Consider the following 23,975-nt stretch of genomic DNA (forward strand, 5'->3'; position numbering starts at 1 on the left):
GGTTTGTGTAAGACAGAATTAAGGCATTTCAGGCCATTTCTAATGCATTTTTATTGCGAAATTGTCAAACCTTTGGAAAATCTACGTTTGAGTAACAAGGTTTTTGTCACTTGTGTTCGATTATGAGCACAACCCAAAAATTTTGAGAAATTGAAATTTGAGAAATCAATATTGTTGGTTCATGGAACAGGTTAGTTAAGCAATTTCCATATATGCCAATTCACTAATCATTGACTAATCATAGACCTTTACTACAATTTTTTGTACTTGAAGGGAATGAAATATGTTATGATTAGCATTTTTTCACATATGAAAATTGTATGGCTAGCGTTTTGGGTCAATATACATAATTTCAGATACAAATTTTCTAATATAAATTCAGATACAACTTTTCTGGCGCCTTTTTGTCCAATAACGCAAACTTGGAGACTTTTTTAACGTTGTTAGACCAGACAAGTCTGAAATCATGAGGAACTGTTCAGCATTTCTACAGCAAGAAGCGTCACAACTTCTCAAAAAAGGGACAAGACATTTTGACGAAAAATGAGCGTTAAACATGTAAATTGAACTGTGATAAATCTATTTCTCAGAAAAACATTGTGGAGAGTTGCGTGTGTTGTCGTCTTAAAGTCCCATCAAAACGGTTGCCGTCTTAATGTTATGTCGTCTTATTTGCCGGACACCGAATTGAATAATCAATTTTGTTTGGAGAGCTAGCTGCTGTTCTGCCTTGTGGCTGCTAACGCCGGACTGTTAGATTCAGTTTTTTCTCAATCATGATTTTCCAACTTTCTTCAAAATTGCTGATTTCACATCTAAACATTGCTGTTTTCCGATTTCTGGTTTCAAGGTTTTTCAATTTCCCTGGATTTTCTCGAGAGTGGACTGATTTTCAAAAAATGTTCAAAAAAGTGTCCCCATGTGGCTGAAATTAGATGTTATAAATAAAATCAAAGGTTGACCCTTTGGTTCGTGAATGGATCAAATTCCCCCCTAAATCTACTCCTGGTTTCAAATCTAATCAAAAAATTATAGACTGGCGTTATAAGTTTTTGCTAGTAAGCTGGAGGGATTATATAGAATTTGAAAACACTCCAAAAATTTCCGCTACAAAAATCATTCTTAATTGACCAGAACAACAGCTGGGCAACATTTTAAAACTGTTCGTCAAAATATTCTTCGATGGGCTTTCGTTACCTCAATGGTCAGCAGTTTTTTGACAAGCAATAAGTTGAATCCTCCTTGCTAATTACATTCATTGAATTATGGATTGAGTGGCTTCGAACGAGATATTTGCCTTGATATGCAAAATGTTCGTGTTGACGTTGCGTTATAATAAATCGCGACACTATGGCGACATAATTTTGTAGGGCCCTTGGAAATTAGACGACAAGCAAATTAGACTACTGTAAAAAACCAAAGAATCGTCGCAAAAATTCATCTAAATTCCCCGGGACTTAGGGGCCTTATTATTTTCTGATCGTCTATTTTTTAAGCCCCAATTTTGAACAGAATCAAATATAATATAATATAACGTCACACAGGTTAGTAAAAATGGGACAGTTAATCAAAAGTTACGCAATCACTAAATTAACAGTCTAGTTTGAATTGCGACATAATTTCCACAGAGTACCAAAAACAAAAGGAGAGGACATACAGATTACCAAAAATAGAACAGCTTACTAAAAGTTGCCCATTTCTTGTATCAAGATTACGTGATAATTACGTTTTGTAAGGTAAAGGACTATCTACTTAAACAAGCGGAAGCTCGTATTGACACTGTGTTGACATTGAATTTGCAAAAACTGCGGCAAATTTTTGAGTGATCCAGTTTTGAACAACTTCATAAAGAGTAAAGAAAATGGAAAAGTTGATTAAAAATTGCCCATTTGTGTCAAAATTACCTACCAATTATGTACGGAAGATGAATGGCTATCTGCCCAAATATGCAGAAGTTTGTCCGGTCATGTCAAAGTTCATGCGTCCTAACCCAGGTCAGTATAGTCAGTACCCGTTAGCTACTTGACAAGAGAGCTTCAGAGCTTTCAATGTGTTCAGCCTAACTAGAGAAAAGATTTAAAATACTATTTTGTTCCATTTTTCATTCTGAATTTTGTCAACTATTCATAAGGAAGAGGCATTTTGAAATGAGTTACTGAAACTGGGACATCCTTAATTACACATTATCATTGGAAAAAAGCTTATTGATAATTTTTTCGGCATGGCCTTTCATCGACTGCTTAAATTAAGCCGAGTAGCTATTTATATTTCTGCAAAAGTGCTTTTATTTAGACTCAGAGGCTACCAGTCAGAAAAAAATCAACACCGGGCCAAAATCAAAACAGTTAAATTCTGATCAACAGACGAAACTACACAAAAAATACGGAATCAAACTCGGCAGTGCCGACAAACAGACAGAGTGGCCCAAAAGTGGCAAGTCACAATTGGGTTATGAGTACAAGTTCCCAGTGGTGATGAAAGTGTGTTCTGAACTGCGACGACAGAATAGCAAACTACCGAGTAAGTGAAACACAAATTTAGGCAGTATGAAAAAAAAGTTATTTCCGAGTGACGCGGTAATTTCAAAGAAGCTGCCAAACCGCTAAAATTAAAGAAAAATTTTCATTGTAAACAATCAGCCAATTATTCTCTCTTTAATATGTTCTATTTGTGCATTGTGACCCAAAACAATTTTGAATATAAAATGGTTCTTCAAATTAGGCTCGTATTTATTTTTTGCGATTAAGAGATCTTTTTTTGAAAAGTATTTTGAAAATTGAGAAATTTTTTTTTGAAATTTAGCTAGCGTTCCCTGACGAGCGAGGTTGATGACATTGCAAACTTTCCGATCATGACCGCATTTGACCTCGAACTTGACATCTTTGAAATGGACAAATTAAGATTGCGGTTGATTTTTTTCTAAAGCTGTTGTTCAACAAAAAAAATAAGGTTGCGATCGGTTGAGGTGACGAAGTCGAGGCCGACCTTGAAATCTACTTTTAAAAATATGGACTCATTGATCATTGTTTATTTAACCGCACAGGAGTTCATTGGATAAAAGTCGATTACATTCGAATTTCTTTGTCAGTGTCTATAAAAATTGATCATAATCAATTAAAAATGCTTTATATTCAGGGCCGAATCTAGAATTTCCTCAAAGAAGGGGCTGATTTTTTTTTGTAGGTCAACCAAACTGATTTTTTGAGCTCTCCCACAATACTATAAAGACACTATTTTGCCCAAATTCTTGAAAAAACAGGCCAAAAAAGCGTTTTTAGAGAACTTTGAAATTGCATTTTATCGGCGCGCACTAGCCCCTCAAACTAAATTTATGAAGAAAAAATTTTAAGGTCCGTCAGCCAAAAATGGATATCTCGAAATAGTACAAAGGGGGGACCCTTTGGGTCGGCAGGGGACTGATTTTAAGAAATTGGGGTGTAATTGTGTTGCATTTTGAGTAGATGTAGGTTCAGAAGTCGAGTAAGCCTTTCATTCAGTTGCTTTTACAAAGTTTCTGCAATACTCATTTGATAAAAGCAAAAATGTGATGCAAAATTTTGCACCGCGCCAAGCAAAAATCAGGCTAAAACATTTAACTTAATTGAATTTACTTGGATCACAATTATGTTTTTGATTGAAATTTTTTATTCTAACGTTTAAGTACGCCTTTTCATTCTACGCACAATTGAATGCATGGTCATCAACTGTTTTAATCATAAAGAAGAACGTATTAGCACTACAGTTTCACTATATTCAAAGTGTTTTTTAGGCTTTCAAAAAACGAAAATAGCAATTTTTGTAGTGAATCGCTGTCAATAGAGAGAGGCATGAAAAGCTGGCTTCAAATTTTGATTTGCTCAAATAGTTTAAATTTACAAGTTACAACGGTTTTTGTTTTAATTTTGGAAGTTTTTTGAAAATTTTAGATTTAGAAAAAAAATTAAAATCTCAAAATTTGCGAGGCTGTTGGGGTAAGCTGACAGATAACTTCCGGGGGTGGCAAATACGGTCTGAGAAAATGACTGTTCAGTAATTTTTTGTTCCCGGGATATGACGAATTTTGTTGTTTAATCACACTTTTTGTTTCAAAACACTTAAGTTTTTAAGAAAAACTCAAAAAATTAATTCTCAAAACTAAGTTAGGTTATTTTTGTGTACAACCCGGAACTGAAAAAATTGGCCGCCAAATTTGAGTGCTCCATCTTTGTTCTCATTTTCCGCGAGATGAGAAAAAATTTGTTAAGAGCATATAACATATATAACATATTTGTCAAAACTAAAGTTCTCAAACCTTTAGTTGGAAGTATTTCGAAAAATTACCAAGGCTTACAGATATGACACCTCATTTCGACTACTCCAGTCTTTTTTCCGAGAGGAAATTTTAAAAGTTTTTTGAGCAGAATTAAAGATCAAAATAATTTTTTGGAGATGGATTTGAATTTTTGGGTTATAGAGCGGGTTGATGTCAGAATACTCTCTATGAGAATTGCAAATATGTCCTCCGCCAAGTTTGGCTGCTAAAAACTTTTTTACAGCCAAAATATGATGTTTTTAGATTTAAAAGCAATCCATAAAAGCAAAAAAGGTTTCTATGTTGACTACTTGAGATGATATTTTTGAAAACATGGCAATTTCTATGATTTTTTCGAAACTTTAGCAAACTTCAGAAAACTTTCAGAAAAAAATGATTGAACTTGAAATTTAGAAGTTAAGAACTTTAAGGAAATTAGTTTCGAGTGAAACTGCTAACATCTGATACTCTGTAGGTTTGGGAGTTTTGGTCTGTTAAGCAAAAAATTAATCTAATAACTGACTTTATAAATTGCTAAATTGATGAAGTAGAAAATCTTGTTGGATGGTCCCAATTTACGGCTGCAGTAATTATCTTGTTTTGTTTTCGGTTACATTTTAAGGCAGCTTTTTCATGTTGGATAATCTGTTTAAGCACTGTATCTGCGAGTCATGCGCTAATTAACCAAAAACTGCTGAATTTGTTATCGGATTTCAGATTAACAGTAACATTTTCACATGAAAGCCGTGTTGAAACAAAAATTAACCCAAAGTGCTTCAGTGTATGAAAAACTAAATAGCACAAATGAGCTAAATTTGGCAAATATTTGGCATCAACTAAAATTTCTATTTTAGAATTTGGGAATATCGACTACGAACAAGTCATGCAGGACCATATCGAGGCTAAAAAGACAGAACATTCGTACAGGTTGTTCAAATCTGTTGAGCGACAAGCTGGAAGCCATCCTATTGCATTCGAACATGAGAAAAACAAACCAGTATGGAACTCGATGGATTCTCAGAACGACGAATTCAAAGACGGTATAGATAAATTGCAAAAAAATTAACTGACAAAGTAAATTAAAAAGAGAAATCGACCTATCTCTGATAACTTTTGTATGCAAATGCTAATTTTTCAGACAGAAATTATGACTTAAGGTCACTAAAAACCAGAGTTTGCTTGCAAAAGTAGCTCGAAATTGGCAGATTACTCTTTTTAATTATTTGTGTCTGTTCCAACTTTTTGCTACCTATTATAGAGAGTTGCAAAAAGTTCGGACAGACAGAAATATTTAAAAAGAGCAATCTGCCAATTTTGAGCAATTTTTCCATGCAAAATTGAATTTTTAGGTGACACTGAGACATACTTTCTGTCTGAAAAATTAGTTTTTGCATGCAAAAATTGTCTGAAAAAGGTCATTTGCTCTTTTTATTTATTTTGTCTGTCCGAACTTTTTGCTACTAATTATATATAGAGAATCAGGGGCGGATCTAGGATTTTCTCGAGGGGGTGCGGATTTTCAAAAAAAAATTCGAAAATTTTGACAACCTTTTTTTTAGGTCGACCAAATTTATTTTTCGAGCTCTCCCAAAGCACTGTTTTGCACCTATTCTGGCAAAATTTTCAGCGCCGCAGGCAAATTTTTGAAAAAAAAACAGTGAAAAAAGCTTTTTTTTTGGTCACTTTTTGAAAAATTTTGACAGAAAAATCGCGTTTTTTTGGCGCGCGCTCCCCTTCAAAGTTAGTATATATTGGCGCCGAAGGCGTTTTTAGAAAAATTTTAGGGTCAGTCCGCCAAAAATGGATTTCTGAAAAACTATCAAAGGGGGGGGGGCCTTTGGGTCGACAGGGGGTCGAATCCCTGAGGGGGGGGGGGGGGGGGGGGAAGGCGTCCGCCTCCCCCATCGCCCCCCCCCCTAAATCCGCCCCTGTAGAGAATTGCAAAAAATGAACAGACAAATTAAGTTAAAAAGAGCAATCAACCTATGCTAAATTTTCAGACAAAAATTAATTATCAAGGTCAACTAACAAAAAGCAAATACCTATTTCAAGTTTCTTTGCATGTAAATGCTAACTTATCAGTGCCAAGGTTGCCCAAAAAATTAATTTTGAATGAATAAATTGATCAAAATTTGCAGTTTTTTGTTTTAAATAGTTTTGACTGTACCATATTTTGCATTTTTTTGAATTCCAGAGACTCGAGACATAACGGTGTGGTGTAGCAACGACTACTTAGGAATAACTTCTCACCCGGAAGTTATCGAGGCGGCAACTACTGCGATTCGTCGGCACGGATCAGGCGCGGGAGGCACGAGGAATATTTCGGGAACCACTCCGTATCATAATATGTTGGAAACCGAACTTGCCGATTTGCATCAGAAAGAAGCCGCTTTGGTCTTCACTTCGTGTTATGTTGCGAATGACACGACTTTGACGACACTTCCGAAGTTGCTGCCTGGTAAAATTAAGTCAATTAAAATGGCTGAGCCGCAGAGTTTTAAAGTGTTAAAACTCACTATTGTCTTCACGCTTTGTTTTCATTGTTACGTAATCCGTCACTTCAACTAATGATTATCTCTATTTGAAGTGCTACTCCAAAACTCAAACAAGACTGCTCGTATCAGGGCGAAGCCCTGAATGTTCCGACTGCCTTTTGAGGTTTATGGAGCAGTAAAAACAAAAAAAAATAAATGTAATTAATTAAAATGAATTTTTTTTTCTGAAACTTGAAATTTTTTATGAATATTATCCCCCCACACGCCATATAAAGTACAAAAGGATGGATTTTGCTCATGGTAACAAAACAATTATGACAAATAAGCTTCTTTCAACCACCAACTTGGAACAATCCCTAAGACGGATTAAGTCTCCGCTTACGCGTTTGTTGCGCGAAATGTATCGCGCGTTAATTTTCCCAAATTGGCCAAAATTGCAATCTTTAAACCACCATAACTTTTCGAAAAATGGTCACAGGTGAAATATCTTTTCAAATTTAAGCTCAAGACAACAATACCTTTCGAGTGATATAAAAAAGTTTCGTCAAAAATGGCTAGTTAAAAAGTCGAAATTTGTCAGAAGAAAAAAAAACCCACCCCGAGCACAAACATTCCGTTACTTTCGTATCGAAAGTCGGAACAACAAGAAATGTTTCAAAAGAAAACCGCCGCAATTTTGTTATTGGCGCCAATTTTTCTGATATAAAATTGGCACAATTGCCCTTGTTTTAACGAGGGGATCCGCAAAAAGTTTACATGTAATTCTTGACTAGATGCACAACAACAGCTAATTTTAAAGAGTAGAACAGCTTGTTTTTGAACCTTTCGCTCGCGAATAAATGATATTAACTCTTGATGCCTTTATAATTGCTTGACAATAGTCCGCATACAAAACTCAATATAAATAAATTCTTTTAGGTTGTGAAATCTTTTCGGACGAGGGAAACCACGCATCTATGATCCAAGGTATCCGCAACAGCAGAGCGCCCAGATACATATTCAACCACAATGACCCCCAACATCTGGAGCAGCTTCTGGTTAAGGCAGACCCATCCACTCCCAAACTCGTGGCCTTCGAATCAGTTCATTCTATGGATGGTGAGTTCATAGAGTTTATGGAAAAAGTTGGAACAGACAGAATTAATAAAAAAGAGCAAATGACCTGTTTCAGACAATTTTGCGTGAAAAAGCTAACTTTTCAGACGAAAAAAAATGACTCAACGTCAGCTATTAACTCAATTCTGCAGGGAAAAGTTGCTCAAAATTGGCACGAGATTGTTCTTTTTAATTATTTCTGTCTGTTTAAACTTTTTGCTCTGCAGTGCTGATTTAAATTATCGGAACGAAACGAACAAATCTTGAACTTTTAAACACGTTTTTCTCAAATTGAGTTAAGATTAGACAAAAAATGAAAATTTGCATAGAATTTCATCAGAATTAATATGGTGTAATTTTTTCTCCGAAATTCTCAACCAAAATTTTCCTCAAAAATGGGACATTTTGGCTTTTTTCCAATTAATCAAAAATTACGCTGGAACTACTTTGCTAATTGATGAGGAATATATATATATATATATCACAAGAAGCAATGCTGATTTTTTTAGAGTGATAAATTATAAAATGTAAATTCTGCTAAAAATTTTTTTTATTCCGCTGATAGCGAAGACACTTATTTAGGTAGGTTCAAAATTTTCTTAATTAAAAGGCGTTTTTGTATCTTAAAAATTGCATTCGTGCTTAAGCTTAGTTTTCTCGGTTTGGCCACTAATTTCATATTAAATTCAATTGAAATTAATCATTCGTTTGCTAAAAATGCAAATTGTCCTTCTAGAGGACATTGGAGGACACTAGACATAAATTGCAGTGGACACTAGTTAGATAATATACGATAAGTATCTTTTTTATTCAAAAAGTAATATACGATAAGTCTGTTTTATTCAAACAGCAAAATTAACGTAACATTGAAATTGTTTCTTTCCTGGAACAAATATTTCTCGTCACTGACATCAAAAGGGGATAACTAACGTTCACAGAGTCACTGATGTACTTCTTTTGTTCCAGCAACCACTCGTTTGTTCCTTTTTTTGACAGTACCCTGAGCAATTTTCCGAATAGCCCTCCTTGTCTGCTCATCCGCAATTATTGATTTTGTAGTTTCTCAAGGGCGCGTTAAGAAGTACTCTCCATTGTAATAATCTCAAAGTAAAATCCCGAAAAATAATTTAGATTCTTTTTTGAATTTAGATCAAGCAAGATTTTTGTTCAATAAATTGCTCCTGAAACTTATCGAATAAACAATTTAAAACTGAATATTTAAAACTTGACAATGGTTGCAATATTCGAATTAACCGCTGTTTCATATACATCATGCTGAATAAAAATATTTAAATTGTGATAACGTTTTTGATTGGAAAACAAAGTTTTGAGGTTATACGAATATCTTGAAACTAGCCACAAAGCTTTTGCTTTTGTTGTTTTTCCGACTTTCGTAACAAAAGTTACGGAAAATTTGTGCTCGGGGTGGTTTTTTTTTCTTCAGACAAATTTCGGCTTTTTAAATAGCCATTTTTGATGGATTTTTTGATATAATTCAAAAATTATTCTTGTCCTGAGCTTTAATTTGAAAACATATTTCATCTGTGATTTTTTTTGTAAAGTTATATGGGCTTAGAGACTGCGATTTTGGCCATTTTGGGACAATTAGCGCGCTGATACATTTCGCGCTATTAACGCGTAAGCGGAGATTTAATCCATCTTAGAAACTGATCCAGATTAGTTTAAGGAAGGTTGTTTGCCATAATTGATTTGTTAGTAGGAGCAAAATCTATCACTTTGTATTTAATATGGCGTGTGGCGTGATGGTTTTCAGAAAAAAAGGCTCCAAGTAAAAAAATGTATTTGATCAGATTGTTTTATTCGAAAATATGGTCGATTTTTGTGAGCGTTGCGTTCATTTATTAAATGGTGCATTATATTTTCATTTCGGGAAGAAAACTGGTGATTTAAGGTTCCAAAAGTTAAACCAAAATCGAAAATAGGTTAAATTATTGCTATAACAGATGCTTATGATTTCAGTCGTTCGGCCGAGTGGTTAAGGCGTTGGACTTAAGATCCAATGGAAAATAGTCTACCTGGGTTCAAATCACGGTGGTAAAATAATTAATCTAGTCGTAATACACAGAGGAAACATCAAATCTAAAAAAATTAAATCGTCAGAAATTGCCAGATTTTCTTTTCATTATCAAGAAGCTTTGTTAGCTGCTTAGAGTTTGATCAGAAATAGCTGGTAGCTGGTCTGTTTTTGAATGTTTATAAGCCACATTCTTGAACATTTAAGTTTGAAAGACGATGAAACTAATATGAAAGACGATGAAAAGACGAATATGGTCGTAGTGGGCTATATGTAAGACTTAAGCTACTATGGCCGAGTGGTTAAGGCGTTGGACTTAAGATCCAATGGACAATAGTCCACCTGGGTTCGAACCCCAGTGGTAGCAGAATTTATCTACTACTGCAAAGAAGTCATGAAGTCTAAAAATAATGTAAACGTCAGAAGTTGCCAGCTGAGTTTTCTTGCATGTTTAAATTCGAATGCTCGTTAAAACGCTTTCTGTATGGTTCCAACTCAATACATAGTGAATTTATAATTTCTTTACACGACTTAAGCTTTTTTTTGACAAAACAGGAGGTCCAAACTTCAAGAAAAGAACAAACTACCAGACACTTTAAAAGCATGAAAAGTATCGCATCGGCTGTGTGCGCTCTTCAAGCTACGATGACCGATGATCGAGTGGTTAAGGCACTGTAGTTTAACTTTTATCAAACATAGTTCTAACTCCAGCAGTAGCATATCTTATCTAGTAGTAGCATATAAAATGACGTCAAATCTTCAAGCTTCTATGGTCGGATTGTCGAGTGGTTAAGTACTGTAGTTTAACTTTTAGTGAACATAGTTCTAATCCAAGCAGTAGCATATCTTATCTAGTGGTATCATATAAAATGACGTCAAATCTTCAAGCTACGAGGGCAGATGGCCGAGTGGTTAAGGCACTGTAGTTTAACTTTTAGTGAACATAGTTCTAATCCCAGCAGTAGCATATCTTATCTAGTGGTAGCATATAAAATGACGTCAAATCTTAAAAAAAGAAAACGTCAGATGTTGTCAGATGTAGCTTTCATTACCAAATGTTTGAACCAATGTTTTTATGGTAAAAAGCAATTTGGTTGAATCTAGAGTTTTGAATGCTCGTTAATGGTTTTTCTATTTTTCAACTAAATGCATTGTTGGTTTTTCATTTCTTTACAAACATTAAGCAACCTGTGACAAAATGGGAGCTCACCAATGAACGACAAGAAAAAAAACAATCAGCCCAAATATGTGAAAGGCTTGATAGGTATTAAACCTGAGATTTAGACTTCTATGGCTGACATTTAGTCCCTCAAGAACAAGAGTTAAGATCAAATTGGACAATACTCCTTCTGGGTTAAAAGGTAGATTTTTGAAATGTAGATTTAAATGCTCCCGGGTTGACAAAACATCAATTCATACAAATTTCATATAAAAAATATTTTACCATACAGTTTCATTCATTCAGAAAAGCATAATAAACCTCGGTGAAAATATCGGTGAATTGAAAACTGTATGATAAACAACTTTTTGAAAAACAAAATCAGTTATCGATGCTACCGAAACTTTCTAAAATTAATAAATTTTACTGCTTTTCTACAGTTTTAAGGTCCAAAGTCAAGTTATTAAAAAAGATTAGGATCAGAAGTACGTAGTGAGAAAAAATGCTTATCATACAATATCCATTTTAGCACGAAACTGTTTGGTTTTTTCATCATCCCTCAGATCCCTTGTTCACATCAATTGAGTGAAAACATTTCAGCGTTATGCCCAATCCTTGAAATGGTTGGAACGCAACGTTTAAAAAACCACTCTTTCCACGAGTTTTTAGGCACTTTTTTAAGTCATCGTGTAAGATAGGAGCCACTTGGTTGAGTTTTGAGTCTATAAACTACCTACTCTTTTTTATTTGCAGCATTTCTTGAGCGTTTTCATATCTGAATCGAGCTTAGTAAGAGCAGAGTTTTTCTGTTTTTGTCGTTAAAAAGCCTAAGCGTAGATTTTTGTTTGAATAATACATCAACACTGTACTTGAGTTTGGAAGCTTTTTTTCTTGGAAACTTTCTTGAAAACGTTAATTGTTATCAAACCATTAGACGTTCTTAATAAAAATTTATAAAAAAAGTTTCATTGCTTAATGTGGTCACTTAAAAAACTAAGTTTTACAAATCACTTCTTGCTGTGAGATAACTAGATTCGTCACGGTTGATTTCAAAGTTCATGGTTTGCTTAGAAAAACATTTCTATGCAAAACATTTGAAAGATTTTTGATTTATTTCAAAATTTTTTGCTGGATAAGTTTGCCCAAAAATTGAATGCGGAAGAACCAATCGATGTTTTGAAAGAACTTGAAATGATTCGAAGTTTGATCGCTTGATGTGTTTGCCTGCAAGAAGCAACTAAATCTTTTTACTTTTTCACCACATAAGCATTAGTTTTATAGTGTAACTAGGGGTTTTACAACGTTAAATATGTAGACCGAATACTCTTGTAATAACCTTATTAGTTCACAAGCCAATTGTTGTAATTCTCAGACAAAGTGAACAGAAAAATTACTTCTTAAAGTTCGCAGGTGAGGGTAAGGAAAAAGAGCCAATAGTTTTTCGCAAGCCATTTTGAGCTTTTAAATAACTTGATTCATTTCAATATTTCTTTGCTTGATGAGACTTGCTCAAAATGCGAATTGTTTGCGAATTGTTTCTAACTCCATGCAATTGAATATAAAAATTAAAATTTTATAGCTCTATGAATAAACTTAACTTTTTAAAGCTCCTTAAATCGATTCGAGTTAGAAAAAAAGCAGACATTATCAATTGATGAGGTTGATTGAAAAACCAAAAATTTAGTTTCGCCAAGTTTGAGGTTGCTCAAAAACGAAAATTTTGCGGGTCAATTTTTTGCTTCAATAACTTGAAATATTTCAAGGTATCCTCGCTGAAAGAGCTTGGTTTTTGCAAGTCGATTCAAGCCGGGAAATCTTTGAAATAACTTACTGAGCTTTGATTAAGAGAAATCCTAATCTATTCTAACCAATTTTTGTTACACAATAAGTTTAAATAGTCGGGAATTTCATCATTCAGTTTTAATTAGTTGGGAACGTCTTGCCAGCAACATTGAAATAGTTGAGAACTTCATCATTTGATTACCTAAGTTGCTTCGAATTATTAGGTTTTCCGCGAACAAGTTCTTGTCTTCAACTAACTTGGGATTACTCAAAACTTTTTGTTGTATAAGGTTGCTTAAAAGACTCATAGTGTTGCAAACCGATCATGCGTTGAAATTATTTGAAATTCTTCAAAGATTGCTTGATGAGCTTGATTTGAAAAAAAAACGATGTCATGTCAAGTTGAATTGCGTTCTGAAATATATCAAAATTTCAACAGCTGAAAACTTTAAGTTATTGGAAAACATTTTTTAAAAGTTTTTAAATTTTTGTCGCGTAGTGAGCTTGCTCAAATTTTTTTTTATTTTGTTTGCATCGATTTATACTATGGATTATTTCTGGGAAAATAAACCTCCACGGGAATCTCCATAGACGCCTTTTCATAGTGGAAAAATTTTAAATAATTTTTACAGAAATCCGTCTGCCAGTTAGGTTTAATTGCCTGCAGAATCAGATGAGAACTTTTTGGACCAAATTTAGAAATTGCAAGACCGTTTACTTGAAACTTTGAACTGTTGCTATAGCTTTTTTGGTGCATGGACGGGTATGATAGAAATTTTGAATTTTTGATGTTAACCCGGTTCATTTGAGTTTTCTAGTTTCATATTAATGCAAATTGATTTTATTAAATTTTTTAAGGCTCAATTTTTTGACAAACTTGACTATTATAAGTAGAAAAGTTTGTTCATACAGCTTATTAATTTTGGTTGCTTTAAAGTTCACTAAAGTTATCTTAAATTCGAATCTTAAACTCGAACAAAAAATTTTCAATTTTGATTGCTTTTTGAGAACTGTTAGAAAATTTAAAGACAGAAACTATGATATCTGTTTTCCCTGAGATAACTTACCCTTGTAGATATGATCTCATCACAAAAAATTTCACCTGAAATAAGAAAATTTTATCAACAGTACCCGAAATTGCAAAAGAAACTGTCTTGTCTAAATTTTGAGGCACGTGCATAGTTTTAGGAGTCTTTCTGATTGCTAAAAATTTTTCATGAATTGTTTTAAAATTTGTCATTATGGTGGAAAACCGGTTCTTTTCTGTTTTTTTTTCTTTTTTTCCTTTTTTTGTTTTCCCAGGCAAAACCAGCTACCACAAATAAACATCGCCCTGAGTTGTGTGATATATTTAAGTCTTTTAAGTGGTTATTCGAACGACAATAAAAAATTTCAAAAAAATTTTCCCAGTGTTGAGAAAAACAGGTTTGAAATTGTTAATTTTTTGTCTAATTTCTTGTTTTCATAAATTGTTTTCCAGTTTACATATTTTAGAATAGCTGACAAAAATTCCTAAGCTCTACTTTTTTTGCTCAGATTCCTTTATAACATCAAGCCAAAAAAACGACACTATTTTGAAAAAATAATTTTGTTTGGAATGTTCTTTGTTACTTGCCCAGTATTCGGCTATCCTTGATGAAATTGTAGTCTCTGCCTTAAACTGCAATGAAAGTAGAATCTATTGCATCGAAGCCGATTGAAAAAGTATTGACTATTTCTTCTAAGTTTGAGAACAATCGTGTTCTTAACAACTCCGTAAAAACAAGCTGCAAACCTCAAAACGAATGGACTCTTGAATCGAAAACAACCCAATAATGAACAGTTCAAAGTGAATGTCTCACGACATTGCAGTACGAGAGTTTAATCCAAAAGGTACTTAAGGCCACAAAAAAGCCATTGACCAACAGCCATATGGTAAGTTCATGGTATAACTCATTGTTATATCAAAGCAATTTAATTATCAGATTATCTAATTATAAGATTACCCCAATTATAAGATAAAGACAAACAAGAATGCTTCTATCAGGACAACGCCCTGATTGTTGCGACTGCCTTTAATGTCAAGGTCATAGCGTTCAATTTTAAACAAAATGATTAATTAAAAAATTTTTCATCGAGGGAGCACAAAAAAGTTTTTATAAGAGAGCGCACAAAAATGTGAATAGAAGTTGTTGTCAAAGCAGAACTTTTTCTGACTGGCAATCGAGAGCGCACAAAAACGTCGAGAGCGCACAAAAAAAGTTTTCATTATTTTGATAATCGTCCCCAACATGCTATTTAAGTTTAAAAGATTTTCATTGTTTAGTAAATTTTACTAACGAAAACTAAAATGCCTCATTTTGGAACAAAAAATGAACGCCCAAGTTTGTGTTTTAGCCTGGGTCAGTGTTTAAAAAGCAAAACTGGTTCGATTTGAATCATACTTTTCAGTTCCGTTTACCCATTTATAGGATGCCAGGTTCTGTGAAACGAAAACCATCAACACTTTTTCTTAAGAGTTTTTTCCAAAGTGAATGATACGCCGAAAAATTTAGCAAGAAAAAATGTGGCTTTATAAAATTGCAAGTTTTATATAGCAAAGCAGTAACATTGTTCGATAAGGGTTATATAAAAAATTATCAATAAAATCGGGTCATCGTTTGCTCAACAATTTTGTTTTTCAGCAAATAAAACTAAAGAAGTCGTAACTGAAGAAATTAGATTTTACCTTAGCCAAAACACAGTTAAAAAACTCACATTCTATATCGAAGTTACACCAGAGAAACCATATCAACTTTGAACAAGTACACGACTCCAAAAACTAACAATAATTAATATAACTTAGCATGAAGTTTTGCTCAAACGTGTATGTTGTTAAAGCAAGATCTCAAGCGAAGAAACTCGAAAGTTGTTGAAGCAATCTTTGGAGGAAGCAGCTCAAACCTAAGTTCAATTTCTCTAATTCATTCGAACATTTTGATCAAAAAATTTTGATGCTCCCAAGCTAAATTTTGTTTATCATATGACAAAAGAGAGAAGTTTGTTTTTCGTTCGCTCGCCGTAGAGATAAAAACGATCAGGAAATCAAACAGAAAAAAAATGTCCAGAATATCCTTGCCATTTTTTCCCGAAAATGTCCAAAACGTCCTGGCCATTTTTTTTATTGTTGAGCTCGACGGTAAGAACATTAAAATATTGTATTCATAGTGTCTTCTGACTTTCATTTAATAAATAAGATGGATTGAAGTGTTTGAATTGATTAAAATCAAAAGATCTAGTCGCAACCGTTGATTTCAGTTTTTTTTAAATGTATATAATGAGTAGATCGCGTGTACAAGTAGTTTGTGATAATTTTTGCAATTGCAGTTAGAAGCCAGAGTGTTTACTCTGTTTAAATGCGTAAGCCTGTCTGTCCTTGTAAAAGCGAGCCTCCATTTATTGAGCTTGAGCCTGACTTGATAACTGAAAGGATAGCAAGCAGAGATTCCAAGGTCGCACATGACTACCGCTACTACATAGAACCACATTAATTTTATGATTATTATGATTATTATGATTATTATGATTACTTTGCGGATTCCGCTTACAGTTTGCGGATTCCGCTTACAGTTTGCGGATTCCGTTTTCAGTTGCGGTCTCCGCTTACAATTTGCGGGTTCCACAAAACTTCAATTTTACTACACATAGATAGATTATTGTTTGTTTGTGGATTCCACAAACTGTTCCGGAATCCGCAAATACTGTTGCGGATTCCTCAAATTTGCATCTTGTTGAAGCATTTTTGAGCGGTATGAAACTTTAGCCTTTTGTTTGGGGAAACCAAAGCAGCAAAGAAGATCAAAGAAAAGTAGCAATGTTGCGGATTCCGCGAGAAATCAGATTTTGGCCTGCTGCGGAATCTGCTTAAAATTCACAAAACGCACAGTTTGGCCTCGTACTGATATGCTAAAATACCCCAAAAATCCCATCTTTTTTAATAATACCAAAAATATAGACCACATAGCTGTCCAGCGAAATGCCCTAAAATTTTCCTGTTTCAGGAAGTATCTGTGACCTGCATGAGATGTGTGACGTAGCTCACAAGTACGGAGCCCTGACTTTTGTGGATGAGGTGCATGCAGTGGGTCTGTACGGAGAAAGAGGGGCGGGGATTGGGGAGAGGGACGGGGCGCTCCACAAGATTGACGTCGTATCCGGAACTCTGGGTAAAGGAATACCTTATTTTTGGGAAGTTTTAGTACAACGCTTTAATGATCTTTTCCCATTAAAGCCCCCTCCCAAAAAAAAATCAAAATGAAAAAACCACCGTGTATAGGAGATGTACTTGTTTCTAGGCTAGAGGGTATCAATAAAGTTAACAGTAAAAAAAAAACAAAAAAAATAGTTGTCAAAAATAATCCAATATAATTGAAGATTATTGCAAAAAAGTAATTAACTACTTAAAATTAAAAAAAGTAATTAACTAAAAAGAAAGTGGACTAAGTGATGATAGTCCACTTTCCTTCTTTTTCTAAAATTGGTTATTTTAGCACAAATATTCAATAAAAATAAATTAGAAAACATAACAATTGATGTTTGTCCAGGCAAGGCTTTTGGAAACATCGGAGGCTACATCGCGGCTAACAAGACTCTAATCGACGTCATCCGAAGCTACGGTTCCGGCTTCATCTTCACAACGTCTCTTCCCCCCTCAGTGCTCTACGGGACAATCGCTGCCATCCGAATACTGAAAGGGGAGGAGGGACAGGTGTTGCGTTATAGGCAGCAGGAGAATGTGAAGTTGTTGCGTAATAAGCTGTTGCGAGCGGGACTACCCGTGATTGATGCGCCTAGTCATATCATACCTATTCATGTAAGTTTTTTCGTTGCATTTTTTGTTGTTTTCTAATTTTTTGGAACTTTGTTTTGTCCCTATTTTGGTATAAATCATTCAAAGTTTGTGAGATTGCAGTCTTTGTTAACAATTTTAACAAATAAACAAATAAAAATTTTAACAAATATCATCTATTTGTAGATAAAGAAGTTTTTGATCACAGTGCTGATGTTATGAAAGAAATTACAAAAAAAATAGATTCAGATCTGTCTATTTTGGCAAAACTATCAAAAACATTTAAAAAACTCTACTTTTCTGCGGAATAATTGTTCTGACTGTATGCTTCATCTAGTTTTGTACTTAATAAAGCGTGTAGGGGATGGTTTAGAAAAAATCTTAAAAAAAAACGGAAAACAAAATTTGAAAATTTCAGCAAGTTTTTGAAAGCAAACTATAACACAGTACTTAAAAAGCAGTCGGAACATCCAGAGCTCCGCGCTAATACGAGCAGTCTTCTTGTTGATTTTTCGCAATTTGAAGCTGTTTTTGCCTTTTTGTGTTTTTTTTGTTGGATTTGATTAAGGCCATCAAAAGTTTCTAAATATGACCTCTCACAAAGTTATAAAAACTGCAATTTTGATTGAAATTAAAATAAAAATATTCAAAATTAAACACTAGATTTTGGAAATTTGCTTGCAAAAAAGTTAAAAAGTTATTATTGAACGATGTTTTCTGTTCAGGAATTGAGCGGTGTCATTAAAAAAAGTTTCTAGAGACCAAAGTTTTTACCATGTTTTGCAGGCGAAATGGAAATTTTTGTACCAATATTTTTAGGTTGGAAACGCAGAAGCCTGCACAAAAGTATCCGATTACCTTTTGGACAGACACGGTATATACATCCAAGCTATCAACTACCCTACTGTAGCCAAGGGAACAGAGCGACTTCGGATTGCACCCTCGCCGCTTCACACGGAGGAAATGATGGATGAATTGGTGGGGGCTCTATTTGAATCTTGGGTTGCGAATCGACTGCCACTTAATGTTTTGGTGTCCCCGGTGCAAGGAAGTGACTTCTGTCGTGATAGGGCAGAGGAATTGTCATTGACTTTCAGTCAGAGCTGATTGCCTGTCAAAAATAGACAATGAAGGCATATTGTTACGATTTTCATATGCTAACGTTATTGATTAAATAACATCTGAACTGAACTATGTGCAAAATTGGGAAGATTTTATACTTAAATAGTTTTCTTAATTTATGTTTGAATGTCAACCGAATGAAGCCTGGAATCCATACTAGCAAGCGTAGTCGGTTACCGAGCATAAGTAGCATGAAAATCCAGACTACACTCTGAAAAAAAATCAAACATGAAGACCAAAAAATAAAATATCAAGAATTTTTTGTCCAATTTTCTGTTTTTGTTCGTTTCTTAGAAAGAAGTAGTGCATTAGGTGGGAAAACAACAAGTATAATGGGTAAATAAAAATCGGTTGCTGTGCAAATAGCACAGAAAACTCGTACAAAAATAACAAAATCAAAAACTAAGTAAAAAAATGTAACTGATGTTTTGAGGGCTGGATTGATTAATAGATATCCACTTTTTTTGCCAGCCCATACCTTTCACGTAAATTTTTTTAAAAGAATCGATTTAACTACGAGAACTTGAAGTTATTGAATATCACCGTGATTTGAACAAATTAATATAACAATGATGTGTGCTGCTATCAAAAGTTCGAGACCATCGACTCAGCTGGTATTGTTTGTGCTTGACTTTGTATTAAACTTTTTATGTCATCTTGCAATTAAAAGTTTTACGAACTCTTTGCTTTTGTAGTTTTCTTCATATGAGTCATCAAAAACAAAAAAAATGTTTTCTAGGTTGTAGAGAGCTTCTAAGTGTGGAGCTGCATAAGTGCTGTATTAAGTCTTTTCGGCATTTTTCCGTTTACTGATTGGTTTTATTTGAGCAGTTCCTTTTTTCCAGATCCTGATTGACATTCGAAGTCCATCAACACTCTCGTTTGTGCATCTTAAATTTTGTTGAAATTCTGGGGTATGATTATACGTATCCAAATAAATCTAAAGATAACCTAAGTAGGCGAACAATCATTAAAACTACAATTGTTTCTCTGTTAAAAAACATCGTATTTAGGCGTGAGTATACAAACATCTATCCAATGTTTCCAAATTTTTCACTCACAATCTACTGAATCATTAAAACTTTCTGCTACAATTGTTGCATTTCCATCTATGAATACTGTATGAGAAGCCTTTTTTCTGACTAAAAGCAAAACTGAGGAAAGTCCCTAAACCTGTTTCATGAATAAAAAATACGTTCTTCAAAAAAGTCCACGAGAATTTCTTCAGTGAAGAATAAAAAAAAGAGTAGTCTGTGTGTTGTCAGCAGTTTTATCTTTTGTCACTAGATGATAGCAGTCAGCCAGCAAAAATAGGCCACGACTTTCAACCGGTTTTTCAAAAGGAAGCCTCATATATATTTTTTCTCAAATATAATATTGAAAAAACTTGAAAGATTAAATTAATTGGCGTCTATCGGTACCTATTTTAGGCTGCAACTATATTGCTGCCTAACCTATTGGTTTTTTATTTGTGGTCATTCAGTGCATAACCTAAAATCATAAAGCGAAACTTGAAAAAACTGCAAAATAAACAACGCTTGTCATATAATTTCATGGTATAGAACGAACGTTCATTGTTGCAGCGCAAATATAAACAATAGTATAAATGCATATAAATGTAAATGCATGTAGAGACAAAAGCCAAGCGTATACATGGTGCGTCCCGGGGGGTTCGGCACCGGTTCGAATCCCGCCTAGGCCATTTCCTTTCTAGCACTCAAATGAGCCCCGAACTTGATGGGATGCTCCGTAACCAGGTTCGAACCCAGGTTCGAACCCTATTTTAACCGTCTTCTCGCTCTAATTTGGTTCAGCCTTGATTAAGGCTGACCTTTAAAAAGAGCAATTTGTCTCAAGGACAAATACTGGCCATTTTTGCAGCTTGCTTTGAGTTATGCAGTTTTGTGTGGCCGATGGTACCGACGATAAAGCTTGTTAAAGTTATCGTTATATTTTCAAATTTCCGGAGTTATTTTGCCGAGAAAATACTCATTAATTAAAGTGTTTAAAAACCGTTTTTTATTTAATCGTGGAGATTGAGGCGCACATTTTGGCGCCCACAAGGGACCCGACAGCAGTCCAGTTATCATTCGAGTGAGACCTAAAGACCAGTTTGAGAATCCCAACTTCTTCTCATCCCTCTTTGACCAGGATCTCATCCAGTATTTTCAGTTCATAGCCGATAAAGGAATCGGAGTGCCTCAAAGCTGCGAAGGTGCCCTAGTGTGGTACAAAAAAGTGGCGGACAGAGTTGCCGAAGACGTCACATTGGGCAGTCCAGTTGTCCAGGAACCGTTAAAGTTATTGAAAAAATATCGGAGAAAAAAAATTAAGCTCAGTCGGTTAGAGCATCGTGCTGGAAACGCGAGGGTCGACATTTCGGGCCTGTCTGTGGTTTAGGCAAATAACTCAATTACTGTGGAAAGAGTTTCTGTTGATGCGTAATAAGCTGTTGCGAGTTGGACTGCCTGTGATTGATGCGCCGAGTCATATCATACCTGTTCATGTAAGTTTTTTCGTTAATATTTTGTTGTTTTGTATAATAAAATAACAAATATGTGGAACTGTATTTTGTCCATTTTTGTTGTTGTCTTTCTTTCAAAATTTAATAGATTTCAGTGCTTATATCAAGAAAGAAATTACAAAAATATAAATTCCCCTACAGACGTAAAACGATTTTGGCAAAACGATCAAAAACAATTGAAAAACTCTGCTTTTCTGCGGAATAATTGTACTGACTTTATGGTTCATCTAGTTTTGTACTTAACAAAGCGTCTGTAGGGGATGGTTTAACAAAAAAAATCTCAAAAAATATGAAAATTGTTTCATTATTTTTGAAAAATTCAGCAAGGTTTTGAAAGTGAACTACAACACAGAACTGAAAAAGCGGAAGGAACATCCAGGGCTCCGCCCTATTACGAGCAGTCTTGTTCTTGATTTTTTGCGATTTGAAGTTGTTTTTGCCTTTTTGTGATTTTTTGTTGGATTTGATTTACACCATCAAAAGTTAGTAAAATATGACCTCGCACATAGTTAGTGACTGCAATATTGATTTAAATTAAAATAAAAATATTCAAAATTAAACAGATTTTGGAAAAAAACTTGCAAAAAATTTAAAAAGTCGTTTTCGACTGTTGTTTTTTTTTCACTACATTTATGGTTTGAGTGGTGTCATTAACAAATTCTGCTGGAGACCAAAGTTGTTACCAAGTTTTGCCGGCCAAATTAAAACTGTTGTAGCAATTGTTTTAGGTTGGAAACGCAGAAGCATGCACAAAAGTATCCGAAAGTATCCGAAAGTAACTGAGCGTATTCGGATTGCACCCTCGCCGTTTCACACGTAGGAAATGATGGATCAATTGGTGGGGGCTCTATTTGAAACGTGGGTTGCGAATCGAGTGCCGCTTAATGTTTTGGTGTCCCCGGCTCAAGGAAGTGACTTCTGTCGTGACAGGGCAGAGGAATTGTCATTGACTTTCAGTCAGAGCTGATTGCCGGTCAAAAAAGGACAATGAAGGCACATTGTTGCGATTTTCATAAGTTAACGTTATTGATTAAATAACATCTGAACTGAACTACGAGCAAAATTAGAAAGATTTTTAAACTTAAATAGTTTTCTGAATTTATGTTTGAATGTCAACCGAATGAAGCCTGGAATCAATACTAGCAAGCGTAGTCGGTTAGTGAGCATAAGTAGCATAAAAATCAGACCAAACTCAAAAAAAATCAAGACCAAAATATAAAATATCAAGAAATTTTTGTCCAAAACTTCTGTTTTTGTTCGTTTCTTAGAAAAGACTAGTGAATTAGGTTGGAAAAAAAAACAAGTGGTAATAATATAATAATATAAAAATAATATAATAGTATAATTGGTAAATCATAGTCGGTTGCTGTGCAAGTAGCACAGAAAACTCGTACAAAAAGAAACAAATAAAAAATGAAGTAAAAAATCTAACTGATGTTTTGAGGGCTGGATTGATTAATAGATATCCACTTTTTTGCTAGCCCATACCTTTCACGTAAAATTTTTTTAAAAAGAATTGATTTATCTACGAGAACTTGAAATTGCTGAATATCAACTGCTGATTTGAACAAATTGATATGGCAATGATGTGTGTTGAAATCAAAAGTTCGAGACCGTCGACTCAGCTGGTATAATTTGTGCTTGACATATTTTGTATTCAACTCTTTATGTCATCTTGCAGTTGCAACTTTTACGAACTCTTTGTTTTTGTAGTTTTGTTCATACGAGTCATCAAAAACGAAAAAAAGTTTTCTAGGTTTTAGAGAGCCTTTAATTGTTGAGCTGCATAAGTGCTGTAATAAGTCTTTTCGGCAATTTTCCGTTTACTGGTTTGTTTTATTTGAGCAGTTCCTTTTTTCCAGATCCTGATTGACATTTGACGTCCATCAACACTCTCGTTTGTGTATCTTAAATTTTGTTGAAATTCTGGGGTTTAGTTATACGTAACCAACTAAATCTGAAGCCAACTTAAATCTGCAAAAAATTTTAAAAAAAAACCAACTTTATTTCTCTGTGATACAAAAATCAAAAACAGAGTATATGTACATCTTAGTCATGAGTATAAATTCCTAGAGTATTTTGCTCACAATTAACTAAATCATAAAAATTTTCTGCTACATCTTGTAGATTGATCAGACTGATCTACTGATTATTATGTCAAGTTAGGTGGAGATAATTGACGAAAAAATGATTTAAGAGTATTTACAAAACCATATTCACTAAAAATTAAATTTAAACAGATAACCGTTTTTATTATCATTCATTTGTTGTACTTTACATTTAGAAGGCACCAAAACATTTTTTTTCACATATAAATTTTTGGCCCTTTTTTGAATATCTGCTGTCAGTTCTTTGCTAACTGGATTCAACTGCACTCCCCGTCTTTATTTGGTAAGCGAGTGAAAGCTTGCTTTTGCGACCGTTAGGATCTGGGATAAGCTTGAAACGTTTGAAATAAAAGAAATGACACATCACTGGGGAAAAACTTCAGAAAATGGGCTATTAACAGTTTGCTCTTTTCGCCGAAATATTTGCCCTCTCTTATCAATTTTTTTGTTCTGTTTCGAGTAACTCTAATTTAACTCTCTAGTGTCATCCAACTGCACAGAAAAGATTTTGGCGAGACGTAGGTCTTGAGATGAGCTGGTCTCTTGTTGCTCATTTT

General features: G+C 34.2%; 1 protein-coding gene and 1 non-coding gene across 2 annotated transcripts; both read left to right on the plus strand.

Moving 5' to 3' along the window:
- Positions 1 to 1,341: 1,341 nt before the first annotated feature.
- On the plus strand, positions 1,342 to 22,277 carry LOC134853693 (5-aminolevulinate synthase, erythroid-specific, mitochondrial-like). Its single transcript, XM_063869691.1, has 11 exons — positions 1,342 to 1,994; positions 2,293 to 2,520; positions 5,146 to 5,331; positions 6,486 to 6,749; positions 7,705 to 7,884; positions 16,877 to 17,041; positions 17,420 to 17,688; positions 18,484 to 18,760; positions 20,828 to 21,086; positions 21,187 to 21,292; positions 22,131 to 22,277. The coding sequence occupies exons 1-11, from the start codon at positions 1,862 to 1,864 to the stop codon at positions 22,275 to 22,277; spliced, it is 2,214 nt and encodes a 737-aa protein (XP_063725761.1). The 5' UTR covers positions 1,342 to 1,861.
- Trnal-uaa (transfer RNA leucine (anticodon UAA)) lies at positions 10,201 to 10,283 on the plus strand. The gene has a single exon. It is a non-coding gene; the product is annotated as a tRNA-Leu (tRNA).
- Positions 22,278 to 23,975: the final 1,698 nt, after the last annotated feature.

This window comes from Symsagittifera roscoffensis, chromosome 8, assembly GCF_963678635.1.
Source record: "Symsagittifera roscoffensis chromosome 8, txSymRosc1.1, whole genome shotgun sequence".
Taxonomy (NCBI): domain Eukaryota; kingdom Metazoa; phylum Xenacoelomorpha; order Acoela; family Convolutidae; genus Symsagittifera; species Symsagittifera roscoffensis.

Bases quoted from the DNA above. Each gene is read 5' to 3' on its own strand.
- LOC134853693 (XM_063869691.1), top strand. From the start codon at position 1,862: ATGGAAAAGTTGATTAAAAATTGCCCATTTGTGTCAAAATTACCTACC. The intron at 1,995-2,292 runs GTCAGTATAGTC...GCTTTTATTTAG, and splicing joins GTTCATGCGTCCTAACCCAG to ACTCAGAGGCTACCAGTCAG. The intron at 21,293-22,130 runs GTAAGTTTTTTC...TTTCACACGTAG, and splicing joins GTCATATCATACCTGTTCAT to GAAATGATGGATCAATTGGT.